The sequence below is a fragment of the Cucumis sativus genome, chromosome 6, assembly GCF_000004075.3.
Source record: "Cucumis sativus cultivar 9930 chromosome 6, Cucumber_9930_V3, whole genome shotgun sequence".
In the NCBI taxonomy this organism is placed as follows: Eukaryota; Viridiplantae; Streptophyta; class Magnoliopsida; order Cucurbitales; family Cucurbitaceae; genus Cucumis; species Cucumis sativus.
The window spans coordinates 10,156,040-10,171,791 of record NC_026660.2 but is presented as its reverse complement, the minus strand read 5'-3'; the positions used below and the strand labels follow the sequence as shown (position 1 = coordinate 10,171,791).

The following is a 15,752-nucleotide window of genomic DNA, read 5'->3' as shown; positions in this document are numbered from 1 at the left end:
CACTTCACCATCCTTCCTTGTTTGCCAAGACTCTATTTTAACCATCTTCTTCAACCATATACCATACCTTTTACCAAAATTAACCTATTAAAAGTACCCACCTTTCTCTATGCACTTCCATTTTGACTTAAACACCCTTAAAACCTTACCTAAACCCAATAACTATAATGTTACGGCATACATGTGTGATTAACCAATTATACAACCAAATATTATAATGACATATCAAAATCATTCTTCAATGAGTAAATTATATTTCTCAACTAAAGTTATTGTTAGCGGCGCGGCCCCTCGTAGACTTAACCTCCGACCTGCTTTTCCTGTTCTGATTTCATGATTTAAGTCGACTTGGATGAAAGATTTTCACACCGACTTGGTGTCGAGCCTAACACACTTTGTTACCTTAGTTGGTATAGGAAGTGTGTTAGTTGAACTAAGCACACGAAAGTAAGATCAAAACTTTGTCTCGGAGATTGCTTATTATTTCCTTTTGAATCATTGAATATGGTTATTTATTGTGCTCTTGCTATGACAGTCAACTATGGTTACCTAATGTTAGGATTGTTAACAATGCTCACGGTTGCAGGACACCGTTATTTTTTTTATTGATGTATAAATTTACCTACTTGGTTGGTTCAGCCCACAACCTAAGGCTCCGGATACCCTTCTAAGAAGTGTGTTTCTTCATGCTACCTCTTAGTTTTTATTGGGCATGAACCTGCTTGTGGATGATGGATCTTGCCTGAGGCAACCATCAACAGTTATAATCCTAAGATAGTGAGATGTACTGTAGTTTAAAAAATGAGAGTGGTAAGTGTAAAGTCAAATGTTCCTGAGGTGAGGGGTTTGTTAGTCATTTCATTTCATATCAGAATAAAACGTTAGCATCCCAACGGTAATTTGAAAAATGGAGGTCTTTGCTTGAAGTGGGAGTCAAATCATATGATGATAAAGAGGGCCTTCTCCAAACCAAAAAGCACCAAAATTATTTTAATTTATTGGAATCTTCATTCTTAACATCCAAATACACTCTTTCTTTAAGCGGTAGGCACCAACCTTTGATCCCCCCACCAAAAATATAAGCCTCCACATTCCTACATTCTCCTTCAAGCTTTCAATCTTTCTGTAAAAATAAAAAACTTTGCAGCCATTAACACTTGTTGGATGAACCTATAGCAGCTCCGAATTCTTGATTGCTTGTTTGTTTCAATCATTTTGATCAGAAAATGGGAGAAATCTCAAGCTTTCAATTGGGTGTCATTGGAGCACTATTCTTATCAGTGGCATCTTCTGTCTCCATTGTCATCTGTAACAAGGCACTCATGAGTAACCTCGGCTTCCCTTTTGGTGCGTATTTATTCTATTTAACATTATTATCTATCTGCTTAAGCGCGTAGTGTCGTTTCTATGTTTGAACTGTATTATCATAAACTATCACAAAAAACTAGAGAATACAATACCTTCTATAGAAAAGAATATGAATCCAACAAATTCACGTTATCTTCTTAAGTCAGTTTTACTCTCTCTAGTAGATGAGTTTCAAGAGTGATTGTCTTCCAGAAGAGAACATATTACTTTTTCTATGAAAACAACACCTTCGGCCACAAGGATTGATGAACTCTATTTTGTCATGGAAGAAAAGTCTTATAAGAGCAAAGTGTACATGGACAAGTTAAGTTGAAGAAGAGACATATTTATGTTTATAGACTAATATCTCTTCTTTAAATTCGTTAATTTAGAACAGATGCATCCATTATGAAAGGATGCAACTCATGAGATTGAAGGATGCAATTCCCAACACTGAGTAACGTACTATTTATTCTAATATGAACTTTTGTAATGTCTTTTATTTTCCACCGGAATGAAAGTTCCTTAGTTCATCGAGTGAGGAAGAGGAATTGGGTCTTTATATCTTAATCAGCTGAATTGTGTTCAGCCCGACACACACGAGATATATAGGTGTTAAGAAAATGAATAGATGATTAAATTCACTTTCTTTGTGGCAGCAACTACTCTGACTAGTTGGCATCTGATGGTCACGTATTGCACTCTTCATGTGGCTCATCGCTTAAACTTGTTTGAATCCAAACCAATTGACACGAAGACGGTTGTGCTTTTTGGGATGCTCAATGGCATCTCCATTGGATTTCTTAACTTGAGCTTGGGATTCAATTCTGTTGGATTCTACCAGGTTGATTTTAATTATGAGTTCTTTTTTTGGATTCTTCTTTTCTTCTCTACCAAACTGATATACTATGTTTTTCTTTCATTTTGGTTTAACTTCGTGTGGTTCCTTGTTTGTTTTTCTCTGCAGATGACAAAACTTGCAATAATTCCATTCACTGTTATGTTAGAGACTATTTTCCTTAAAAAACAATTCAGGTACTAACTTTTTCTCCTCTGTCTAATAAAAAAAAGAGTTTAATTTCTCACTTAGATTTTTTCTTGTTGTAGTTCCAAGATTAGGCTCTCTCTCTTCCTCTTGCTAGTTGGAGTTGGTATTGCTTCTATCACTGATCTTCAGCTCAATTTTTTGGGAACTGTTCTTTCTCTCTTGGCTATCATAACAACCTGTGTTGGCCAAATTGTATCCTTCTCCTCATACCATTTTCCATTTATGTCTTTATAAACTTTCATGCATGATTGATGCAGAGAAATTTTGCGGTGTTTAATGTATTGAGTTGAGTTGTGAAATATGAAGTTAATATGTTGAAGTTAGAAAGTATGTGTTTAGAGTGTAAAGTTGTTTAATTAGTTAGGAATTAGGAAACATTAGAGGGAGGGAGAGAGAAGGAAGTCGTGACTCGGTGGGCAAAAGACACCTCCTTTATGTTTTTTTTTCCTTAACTTGGTGTTTAATACAGCTAACGAACACTATTCAGAAAAGGCTGAGTGTATCTTCTACGCAGCTACTGTATCAGTCTGCTCCATTTCAAGCAGCCATTCTGTTTGTGTCTGGCCCTTTCTTAGACCAATGTCTCACCAAGAAAAATGTGTTTGCTTACAAGTATTCTCCTGTGGTTTTGGTATGCTATTGTCCATTGGTTTCATTGTACTCTTATCGTTAGTATCTTCTTTTGACTTATTAAAATGAGTGTGTGTTCTTGGACTTGCAGGCTTTTATCATCCTATCATGTCTGATATCTGTATCAGTCAACTTTAGCACATTTTTGGTGATTGGAAAGACGTCACCGGTGACATACCAGGTGCTCGGCCACCTCAAGACATGCCTTGTTCTTGGCTTTGGCTATACTCTTCTTCATGATCCTTTCACTGAGAGAAACCTCATTGGAATCCTAATAGCCATCGGTGGGATGGGGTTGTATTCATATTTTTGTACCCAAGAGACTAAAAAGAAGCAGGGTGACCTCACGTTAGGATCTCAGGTACCTCCTACTTCTTTTGTACGATCGAGTTCATAATTGAGATAGATCGACACTTTAGTTCATCTCAAGATGCATCTATCTCTGTACATCCTGCTCTAATCACACACATACAAGAATGTATTGTTATTCGAAAAAAAATACTCAACTCTCGGGAAAATAAGGTCTTCCAAAATATTATCTTAATGAATTGGGTTTGGTTTTGTTTCAGATAAAAGACAAGGAAACAGCAGCTCTTCTAGCAGGAGTTCTTCAAGATAAAGAAAATCATGAAGTGAAGAAATCAAACAAGGATTCTCTGGTTTAATTAAGTAAATGAGATATGAAAGGAGAAGATATATAGATTTTCAGGACAATGTTTTTTATATTTTTCTTTCCTTTTTCTCATAGAAGATGGTACTTCTTAAATTCTTTGAATAAACACCCCATTTTGGTACTTCTTTTCAAAATTAAGTACTCCTCTTTAGGATTTTGTCTGGAGAGTATTGAAAGAAGGATTTGTGGTCACTGTGCTTTGAAATCACCAAAAAGGCTCCATTGAAAAATCTGCTTAAAAAACAGTGGAGATCCTCCCCAAAGAAACCATATAATCTCTCCCATTGGAGAGAGCTGAAGAAAAAGAGATGTGTAGCGCAAAAAGATGAACATATTATAAACATTATTTTGTTGTTCATTATTATGAGGAAATAGTAATCAATGTTTATTATTGTGTTTTGTATCTTTATTAAATCCGAAGAGATTCTTCCATTTGTCACAGAATAGGAACCAAATAAACATACCCCATCATAAGCCTATCGCACAAGGCTTTTTTGTTTTAATGGTTTCCAATTGGCAGCTAAGTTGAAGGAGGAAAATGAAACATTTTGTTTTCAACAGTAGCAAGTTGCTGATAACTAAGTTATAAATTGTCAGTTGCTCCTGTTTCTCATTTTTTTGGACAAACAAGAAGACACTGAATAACCAAACCAACTACTCCACCTCCTTCTCGTCACAAAAGAGAGGAAAAGACCAATCTTGAATGAATGTCAAAACTATAATAGCACAAGCAAATTTACTTGTGCTTATAGCTTAGGTTTAAAGCCAAGTTGGTTGATGTTACCTTGTGTACCATACTAGGTGTAGCTGTGGTGATGTCTCTAGTCAATACTTCGTTGCTTTACCAAATCACCTCTTAATCATCCTATTTTGAATCCATTCAATATAAAGTGGGAGAAAATTCTAACTTTTCATTTGGTTTGATATATTTGCTTAGGTAAAAACATTCTGGCAATGACATAGAGCCATCCTTCCTTATTTTTAAAAAATGAAACAAACAATATTAACTATCCATTTTTTTTTTTTTTTGATACTAAGAAGTAGGAAAAAGGTTACAGGTAGATTACGGAGTTTGAAAGGAAAATTTAATAGCATACGTTTGTTATTATATAGTTGAGCTTCAAGTTTAAAGCCAACATTCTTGGTTGCATCACTGTGGATAACAGGGCCAAAAGTCCAAATATGCTAAAGCTAGCTATACGTAACTAAATATGTTTTTAGCCTACAAAAAGTTTAAAATGTTGATAAAGCTGTTATCAATCTGTTCACTACCTTCCATTCTATCTCACAAAAACCTCAATCATAAATTTCATATTTCTCCACCCATTTAGTTGTTGATTCTCACCTCCAATACCTATTTCATAACATGTTTAATTGATCTTATCTGAGTTTACGAAAAGCTTTGATGGTTTAGTTTCTTAAGTTATGGGTCAAATTGAGTTAGGAGGCAGAAAATGAAGTCGTGAAATTAAATTGTTTTGTCCAATTAATTTGAAATATATATTATATATGTATGTGTGTGTGTATGCATGTGGGTATGGGGTTTAGGGTGGAATGAGAATTTGGATCACATGGGGTTTTGGGAGTGGCGTGGATGCCGCAGGGGCTGTCTCCATCCTTTGTCGGTATATCATTACCCATACACCCACCCAGGCCCACACTATTTTACTTTTGGCCCAAACTCAACCCCCACCCTATTCCTTTTCTTTTACCCCTTTTTTTCACTCTTTCTAATTTCTACTCAAATACTTTTCTTGCTTTACCAAATGTGGTTTGTATTATTAAAAAATATGAGTGTGGAAGAATTGATTTGAACCTTGGCTTCAACTTTAAAGAAAAAAGTAAGTGTATTAAGCTATAACGTTAACCACCATGGTGAGAAACAAGAGAAGTTTTAAAAAGCTATCTCCATCAATGTGGTTGGTATTATTAATTTGAGAAAGATCATAAATATAAAAAAATATGTTTTTAAGCTGTATGTATGTCGGTATCAATGTTGATTCCCAAACCTAACTAACTAAACCCCCCCTCCCCCCAAAAAGAAAGAAGAAGAAAAAGAGAGAATTGTAATATCCATTTATTAATTAACCCTTCAACCAAAAAGAAAAAAAAGAGAGAGAGAGAAAAATCCATTGTCCACGTCATCAGTTTCATGACAACGATTCAGCAATAGTTGCCATAAACTTTGTCCAATTCCTCTGATGCGACATGTCGGTAATGACGTTTCGTTCTTCACTCTCTCTCTCTCTCTCTCTCTGTCTTTCACCCATTTTCCAGCTCCTCTAAATAATTTTTTTTTTTTTTTTGTGTTTCCAGATTCCTTTTCAAAGAAAATACTGTCCATATTTATACTGTTGTTTAAATTTATTTATAATAATAACAATAAAGAAAGGAAGGAAGAAAAAAAGAAAGAAAAAGGAGTTGTTTGGTGGTGACTTTGTTAGAAAGGGTGTGGGTGTCGTATTATGCATCCGACGTTGGCAGAAGGGTCGGATTTCAATTCAATCTTTGTTGTGCTTTTGAAACAAATGTTGCCTTTATGATTTCCCTCTTTTTTATTCTCTATTTCTGGCTATTCAAATTAAACTTACTGCTTCTATTTCTAATTCACCTTATTAATACTCTTACCTTATATTTCCCTTTCTTATTTTATTTCTCTCTCTTTATTGTTAGGCACAAAAACACACTCACATGTCTATATATTATACACATACCAATACCAAACGCCAAATCACTCTCTCTTTTATTTTAGTCCCTTTTTTCATCGACCTAACATCAAATATTGTTAACAACATAGCCTATTAACTGTTCTTTTCTCCCTTTACTTTCCTTTCTTTCTAATACTAACCCCTTTTAAACAAATATCCATCTTCTATACTTCTTTCTCTTCTTCCATCTCTTTCAACTTTATCAAATATATTGTTAAAAAATGTTTGCTTCTCTCTTCATGTCTTTCTAATTCATTCACTTTAATCAACTTTCATAACTTTTTTTTTCTCTCTCTCTCCTTTTCAGTCAATTCCTTGTTTATTTCCTTAGTTGAAATTTTAAAGGGTAATTTGTTTCTTTTAATGTTTAGTTAAGTGGGTTGATTTTTAATATGGTGTTAAAGTTCGTTGTCGTTTTAATTTGGGTTAATCAATTATTTAACTAGCTCTATTTCTTTGGTTTTAATGTTTTAATTAAAAACGACATGTTTGTGCTTTAGGTTTTAATTTAATTTTTAATTGTCCTTGAATTGTTTTCTTTTTATAAAATATCCAACTAATTGAAAAATACATGTTTGGCATTTATAATTGTCACATCCAACGTCATCAATTTGTTAGGTCAACTGATGTAATTAATCCTACTTCGACCATTTGGCTAGAAATTGAATTTCAAATATAGAATATTAATTAGATATCAACTTCAAATTTTTTTTAGACCAAATATATTACAACTGAAAGTTCATCGACTAAATTATCTAGAATTGAAACAAATGGACACGATAAACAAAACTTTTGATCAAATTCGAATGAACAAAAGTGAACGTTATACTCTGATCACAAGTGTGTCCACATAAATTCTACAACATATCTAAGATAACTTTGTTTTGTTTGTATGATATTTTACTTTTCAAAATTCAAGAGATTGTTATTTAAAACCTATCCAATAACATGATAGTTATATGGTTTTAACAGCAAAATTAATGGATTGTAATTAATTATATTATTTTAATTCCTCGTTCATAGGTGACATTAGACCTAACTTTGACCAACTAGATAAATAGTAAGTTGAAATATTAAATGATGATTTGTAATGTGAATATTTTACTATTAGAAAATAATCAGGGTGTTACATTAATTTACTCTTTTTTGGCTTTGAGTTTTTTTTTAAACATTCTTTTTGGATTAAATCAATTTAACCCGTTTATACTAGAAAATGTGACGTTTCAATTTTCAAAACAATTTTAAATATTAGTAAATATAAATAGAAATGTACTTTACATAATAAGAGCATATTTATAATTTACATTTTTCTTGTTTTAATTGTATCTAGTTATCGCCCCTTGTAGAATTGTATTAGATATTTTTTTAGATTAAAAATCACTTCTATGTTCCTAAAATTTACTGTAGTTTTTGTTTGATTGTAATAACGATAGGTAAAATGAAATTTAAAGATTAATTTTAATAATGATGAAAAAATTAGTTTAGTTAAAAAGAAATTATTATGGATAGAAAAAAAATAAATATGAAGAAAACTTAGTTTAATTAGCTTAAATTATTTAATAGGTGTTAAAGTCAATTAATTAGTTTAAATATTTGAGCCACATTAATAATGAAAGTTTTTGGACTCATTTATATGTTCAATTAAAATTTGATTTTTTTTTTCATTTTACAGATTTATGGTAAAAGTAATAATAATAATAAAAGTATTGTGGTGAGATAAAGGGGAAGAAATAGGATCTCCGTCGATTTGATGCACAACTTTTATGAGGTCACAAAAATATAGAAAGTTCAAAGTATTAATTATTTGATCTTTTTTTTTTTTTTTAATTTTTAGTAATTGCATTAGAAAATGTCATTTATGGAAACTCAAATAGGACTGTCTCATTTTTTAATTATTTTGGATGGATAAAAAAAATATCGTTGAATTGACTTAACAATAAATGCCTTCTTAAAAAAAAAAAAATCAATTTTATTTACTTATATAAAATATATTTCAAACATACCCTAATACAAGAAGATTCATATTCAGACATTAATTTTATCCTTTGTGTGAATAATGAGGTGGTTTATAACATGTCATTTTATTTTGATAAGGTTTTGCTTCTAAAAAGATTTCATAATTTTCATAAACCAACTTCAATTTTATCGTAGAAATGGTAGTTAAATTATACAAAATAAACTTCTAAACTTTTTCGATACGTTAAAAGTACTTCTAAACTTTTAAATTTTTCAAAAGCACTCTTAACTATTAAAATGAGTTTAGACCATTAGTTTATGATGAAAATTGTTAGTGTTCTTGGTTAAAAATAACTCTCAACTTTCAAACGTTTAAAAGATACTCTAAAACTAATTTAAAATCGATGTGTTTTATGTAAAAGAAATACTCTTAAATTTTCAAATGTTAAATACTCTAAAACATTAAAATAAAAATACTATTTTGTTAATATGAGCATAATTTACTTCTGTAGGTAAGTTATGTAGATGACAACAAGAATAAAGAGAATAATGGAAATACCAACAAATTTTATGACCTAATTGTTTTAGTATTTTGTTTTTTTTTAAAATGGATTTTTTATAGAACAACTCCATGATATTTTGTAAAATTTTGTATTTTAACTTTAAAATAATTGGCTTTTATGTTTAGTTGTTGAGAAAATTGGTGTAAGAATTGAAAAGATAAGATAAAATGAGAGTATTTTATATTAGAAATAAAATGAGGATATCTATATCATATATATACATATATTCGAAATTGTTCTTTTTCGAACCTAAAAAACTTCAAATAACATTTTAAAACTTTTATTTTTTAAAAAAAAATAGTTATTTTTTCAACAAGGTTATTCTTTATTTAAAGGTATTTATGAATCTTTTTCGAGGGTTTGCAAGTTTTATTTCTGAAAGAAAATATAAAAGAACTTTTAATACTTTTTAGGGGTTTATTTTGTATAATTTGGATTAACAGAGAGTATAGAAAGTATGAATTTGGATTAGGGGAAAAAAAGAGCAATATAATAATATAAAACAAATATTTAAATAATGGTTATAGTTACTAATTAAAACTAAACAGTAGCAAACAGTAGATTAGTGTTCACAAGTCATTAATAAAAAAGTTTCTAATTAAAGCATATGAATATTAATTAGTAGTAGATATATAGATACAATCAATTTTTCACCCCTTCCTTTTTTTAAACAAACAATATTAAAAGCCCTGAAATAACCCTCCAAAAAAAAACACATTAATATGGGTAACAAAACAATAACTCATCTCTCTTTGGTTTTTCTTTTATTTCACTTTATAACATATAGTTAATATAGTCAGAAAAAAAAATTACAAGAACTATGCTAATTAAATATGTGTTTTAGTCTTTAATGTTTTAAATATTACTTTTTCAATCTAATCTTATAGTTTATTTTTAAAAAAATATATATAAAATAAAAAGTTATTTCCACACGTTTTCAATTTACCACTAATTTATTTAGGGACATCATATGTCCATTTAATTAAGATGATGCTACCAATGGTAAGTACTTTACCATTTTTGCAAAAGTTAGTTTGATTATTGTAATTAAGGTCGTCTATCTTGTATCCTTTGCTATTATTTTCTTATTTATTGTCACTAATAACAATAATTGTAACTACAATATATTCCTAAATCTCTTACTGTATTAGTAAAATTATATGTGATAATAACGATGTTTGAGGGTAAAAATTTGAAGAGTCGTTGAGAAGTATTTGAATATAGTTTATAAATCAACTTATAAACGCAATTGAATTAATCACCTTCAATTTTGGTTATATATTTAGACGTGATACTACACATTTAATAACGATTGGCAAAAAGTTGAAAAACGATAACAAAGGAGATCGAATAAAACTTAAGTTTTAGATTGTCATTCATAGATTTTATTCAAGAAACAAACGTAGTTTAAGAGAATTTTGTAAGATGAATTATACAATTGAAAAGCAAAATGCTTGTTATAGCATATTTGGTGTGATTGTAAAATAATTAAAACAATTTTGGTAATCACTCTTAAACTTAGTTTTTAATGCATGGAGTGAAAGATAGAAGGAAAATTGCATTTAAGAGCCTAAAATTAAAAATTTCCTCGAAAAAGTTACAAAATTTATCTTCATCATTATTTGAAAGTAAGTAAACATTTTAAGTTTTATCTTACATTTAAATTTTAACATGCATTGAATGTTAAAATTTAAGTTTTATCTTATTCTTCTTTTAAATTTCTATCCTTTTACATCCTATTATGACAATTAATTTTAACATGCAATCAATGTTTGAGGATAAAATTGAAAAGTGGTGAGACCGTAAGAAACCAAATTGGACTTCTTGTCCAACAAACTAAAACTTTTGAATAGAATGCTTAAATTACTAAATTTTGGAATTAGATTATGGTAATCGAAATTTTGGAATTAGATTATGCTTAATTTCAATTTAAGAGAAAGAGACTAATTCTTCCGACCAGACAAAGGAACAAAAGAAACGAGTTAACTAACTATAACCAACACTAGTAAATTGGTAAAGAGATATAAGAACCAAAATTTATTTGATGTTTAAGACGTGAATGATGGAATTTAATTGTTTATCATTGTTAAAATTAAATTTAAAGTTTTAGTAGAAGAATGTTTGAGTGAAAAATAAAGATTAAATATTTAAGTGTTGAAATCTAAAAACTATATTAAAATGAAAGATGAAATTGATATTGATATGGATGTGTTTGAGTGATTATGTTATTAATTTGTTGGAGTAAACATAGATAGATGGATAAAGATTAAAGAGCAATAATAATAGAATAAAGTTGATTAGAGTAACTATGGATTGGGTCATCAGTTGTATATTCAATAATACAGACATTTGGTGGACATACACATACTTAGCGCTCGACTGTAATTGACTCCAAAGCTTCCCAGTGAAAGTGAAAGATTCTTCTATCCCATCCATCTGTAGTTGGTGTAAATAGATGTGTACATATATATGGCCCAAAGGAAACAGAGGGAAAAACAGAGAGGTAAAAGAAAGAAACAAAGAAAGAAAGAAAGAAAGGGAAAGGTAGGAAGGGTAGGAAAGGTAGGGTTTAAAACAAGAGAAGAGTAAAAACAGGATTTGTCTGCTACTTCTTCATTCACTGTACCCTTCGTTTTAGGATTTCATATTCATCATCCACCATTCCATTTCATTCCCCCACCCCCCCCCCCCCCCCCCCCCCCCCCCCCCCCCCCCCCCCCCTTTTCATCCCGCGATACGATACGAATCCAATCCCCCAACCATAAACACACACAACCTCCTTCTCATCTCTTTCTTTCCCTTTTCCTTGTTTTCTCGTTTTCCTTTGTCCATTTTCAGATTGTTTGTTTGGTTCTTTTGTTTGTTTCCTTCCCCTTCCCTTCCTTGGCTTCAACCAACACCCCTCGCCATTTGGGATCTATACACATACCCCCCCCGTTTTCACTCTCTCTTGAATGCTTCACAACAACCTCCGACCTGTGACGATTTGTTCTTTCTTCTTCATCTTCTCACTTGGGTTTCTTTTCAAATTTCATTTTCTGGGTTTTATTTTGACTTCAACTTTTAGTAATCCAAGATGCTGAATCTGAGGGTTTTGGGCTTGGTTATTGCATTCCCACTCTGAGCTTCTTCTTCACCTCTTCAGTAAAGGAAGCTGTATTATTGACGACAAACAAAACTGGGTTTGGGTTTGTTTGAGAGGGTGAGACTGATCTTAAGGTAACAATTAATTCTGATTCAATTATTATTTCATGCTAATGAAAATGGGGTTCTCTGTTTTCTTCATTTAATTTTATTCGTTTCGTCTCTTTTTCTTGGTCAGTTATTAAACACCCTTGATGTTGAATGCTCATTCTAGTTTGAAGAGGGGCTCTGTTTTTCTCATTAGTTTTCTTTGATTCCTTTTCCTCAGGGTTTATTTTACATTTGGGGGAAAACGCAATCATTCGAATGAAAGAAGCAGAGAAAATTTTAGATCCTCAACTATGGCATGCCTGTGCTGGAGGTATGGTTCAGATGCCGGCGATTAACTCCAAGGTTTTCTACTTTCCTCAGGGTCACGCCGAGCACGCTCAGGCCACTGTCGATTTCACGTCTTCGCTTAGAATCCCGCCTCTTATTCCTTGCCGAGTGCTCGCCGTCAAGTTCTTGGCTGACCTTGAAACAGATGAGGTTTTTGCTAACGTAAGAATGGTTCCACTGCCGAACAGCGACCTTAATTTTGAGGAAGAAGGTGGGTTTGGGAGTAGTGGGTCTGAGAACAATATGGAGAAACCGGCTTCCTTTGCCAAGACGTTGACTCAATCCGATGCCAACAACGGCGGTGGGTTCTCGGTTCCGAGGTACTGTGCAGAGACGATTTTTCCACGGCTGGATTACACGGCGGATCCGCCGGTTCAGACGGTGATTGCCAAGGATGTTCATGGCGAGGTTTGGAAGTTCCGCCATATATACAGGGGGACGCCTCGCCGGCATTTGTTGACTACTGGGTGGAGTACTTTTGTGAATCAGAAGAAGCTCGTCGCCGGTGATTCGATTGTTTTTCTAAGATCCAAAAATGGCGACCTCTGTGTCGGAATCCGGCGAGCCAAACGCGCAATTGGGTGTGCCTCCGATCACCCGTACGGATGGAATCCCGGCGGTGGAAATTGCATCCCACCTTACGGTGGATTGACGATGTTTTTGAGAGATGATGACAACAAGTTGAGTAGAAAAGGGTCTTTAAGTTCCAGTGGTAGTGGTGGGAATTTGAGGGGAAAAGGTAAAGTCAGGCCGGAATCAGTGATGGAAGCGGCAGCGCTTGCGGCGAGTGGACAGCCTTTTGAGGTGGTTTATTACCCACGTGCCAGCACGCCGGAGTTTTGTGTTAAGGCCTCATCGGTGAGAGCCGCCATGAGGATCCAATGGTGCTCTGGTATGAGGTTCAAGATGCCATTTGAGACTGAGGATTCTTCTCGGATTAGTTGGTTTATGGGCACCATTTCTTCTGTTCAAGTTGCTGATCCTATCCGTTGGCCTAATTCTCCATGGCGGCTTCTTCAGGTATCTCCTCCTTCGTCTTCTCTCTGTTTCATTCATTTTCCTTTACAATTTCTTCTGCTCCGGATACTGTTATTGAAGTGCATTAATTCACCTGAGAAGCTGGCTGTTTAGTACCAAAGATTTGATTTTGTCTGGTTTCATTTATTCCCGTGATCTGGAAGATTTCTAGGTGCTCAGAAAGAAGATACTCTTTCTGGGTTCAATAGGTTACCCCTCTTTTGCACTTTTGTTCTTTGAGAATTTATCAATGTGGGATAAATAGGATTTGATCTTATGTGTGTGGCTGATAGAATGTGGGGCAAGTTCTTCTATTCTGGTGAATGCGGTTCAGGTTTGATTTTGGTAGAAGAATGCCTCCTTCATTATATCATATTTTCGTCATGCTTTATCTCGAAGTCATTTTCCTTTTCCTATGTCGTCAGGCCTTCATTTCTGCTTCCTGATGGATGATCCGATTGCATTGTTAAAGTAGTGTGGTTCATAGTGTAATTTTGTTCTTGAATTTATACGGTAAAACCCTACCTGCAGGTGACATGGGATGAACCAGATTTGTTACAGAATGTGAAGCGTGTTAGTCCATGGTTGGTTGAACTGGTATCGAACATGCCCGTCATTCAATTATCACCGTTTTCTCCACCAAGAAAGAAATTTCGACTACCACAACATCCAGACTTTCCCCTCGACAGCCAATTCCCACTGTCGTCATCGTTTTCAAGCAATACCCTTAGGCCAAGCAGTCCCATGTGTTGTTTATCTGATAACACTTCTGTAGGCATACAGGGAGCCAGGCATACTCAATTTGGAATATCTTTATCAGATTTCCATCTCAACAACAAACTGCAATTAGGGCTGGTTCCGTCCAGTTTTCAGCAGATTGATTTTCACTCTAGGATTTCTAATAGATCAGTTACAGACCACAGAGACAGCAGCAGTCATAACTCTTCGGTGTTGCAAAACGGGGAAAAGACTGGTCCAAAGTTGGAAAGATCCGATTCGGTGAAGAAGCATCAATTTTTACTCTTTGGTCAACCTATACTCACTGAACAGCAAATCACTTGCAGCTCTTCCAGTGACATTCGCTCACCTCCTACCGAGAAAAGTTCCTCAGATGTGAATCTGGAGAGAGTGAAGTTTCTCTCCCATGGCTCAGGATCCACTTTCAAGCAGCAAGTTTCTCCAAACAAATCACCAGGAGTAGGATTTCCATGGTACCAGGGTTATCAAGCCACTGAACTGGGCCTAGACATCGGTCACTGCAAGGTATTTATGGAGTCAGAAGACGTGGGCCGGACACTCAACCTTTCGGTCATCAGTTCATATGAAGAACTATACAGGAGGCTTGCGAATATGTTCGGAATGGAAAAACCAGACATTCTTAGCCATGTTTTATACCAAGATGCAACAGGTGCTGTGAAACAAGCTGGAGATAAACCATTCAGGTATCAACAAATCTGATAGTTTATTGATCACAGATACACTCACTCTCAATCAACTTATATATCAAGTCTTCTTCCTTGTCACTTCAGTGATTTCATCAAAACAGCTAGAAGATTGACGATACTAACGGACTCGGGTTCAGACAAGCTGGGAAGGTATGGATGAACTTTCCATTTCTTGCTCTGCACATTTGTGTTTGAATCAAGAAAAACAATGAATGAAAATTGAGATTTTGATTTTGTAGGACATTGATGGATGGAATGAGAAGTGGTGAAAATGGATTAGATGCTTCAAACAAGACTGGCCCTTTGAGCATATTTGCATAGTCTTTCGTGATTGTGTTGATGACAAGGGAAAATGAACCCAAGAAATGTATCTGCTCCAGAATTCTGCTTGTTTCCTGGGAAAAAAAAAGACTCAAATCTCAATCATTTTATTAATCATGTTTTTGTCTTACTGTGTATCATTATCAAATGTAACTGTCTATAAATATTATGTCTTAACCGGATCTTACTTGATGTCAACATTATGCATGTTAATGACTCGCCTCAAAGATCTCTGTCAATGGTATTGAATTTTGCCTTACACAACCCCAAACCTAATGAAAATTGATTTTGGAGACTGCTACCACGTGGTTGATAATTCTGCTTTTATCTGTACATGGAACATTGAGTTTAGGAGGAATGTACAAGTTCATTGAGATTATTAATAAATGCTTAAAATAGTTTGAAGTTACTACTTATACAGAAAGAAAAAAGAAAAAAAAATACACTTTTCTTTATCATGGCGGCATAAATATAAAAGCTCTTTAAGTTATGCATGCTTAGTCTACTCATAGTTGTGTTGTT

At 33.5% G+C, this 15,752-nt stretch overlaps 2 protein-coding genes across 3 annotated transcripts; both read left to right on the top strand.

The window, feature by feature from the left end:
* Positions 1–694: 694 nt before the first annotated feature.
* Positions 695–4,103, top strand: LOC101216974 (UDP-xylose transporter 1). The gene is made up of 7 exons (XM_004145699.3): positions 695–1,347; positions 2,007–2,191; positions 2,315–2,382; positions 2,455–2,587; positions 2,865–3,026; positions 3,117–3,386; positions 3,595–4,103. Exons 1-7 carry the CDS (start codon positions 1,227–1,229, stop codon positions 3,688–3,690), a joined length of 1,035 nt encoding a protein of 344 aa, XP_004145747.1. The 5' UTR covers positions 695–1,226; the 3' UTR covers positions 3,691–4,103.
* A 7,586-nt stretch (positions 4,104–11,689) lies between these two features.
* Positions 11,690–15,546, top strand: LOC101216500 (auxin response factor 18-like). Of its 2 annotated transcripts, XM_011658005.2 has the most exons (5): positions 11,690–12,144; positions 12,338–13,467; positions 13,996–14,906; positions 14,994–15,059; positions 15,149–15,546. In XM_011658005.2, the coding sequence occupies exons 2-5, from the start codon at positions 12,376–12,378 to the stop codon at positions 15,228–15,230; spliced, it is 2,151 nt and encodes a 716-aa protein (XP_011656307.1). In that variant the 5' UTR covers positions 11,690–12,144; positions 12,338–12,375; the 3' UTR covers positions 15,231–15,546. The 2 variants fall into 2 exon arrangements, with proteins under 2 accessions (XP_011656307.1, NP_001275525.1); NM_001288596.1 differs by lacking the exon at positions 11,690–12,144 and having other exon boundaries at positions 12,376–13,467; positions 15,149–15,230.
* The last annotated feature ends 206 nt before the right edge of the window (positions 15,547–15,752 follow it).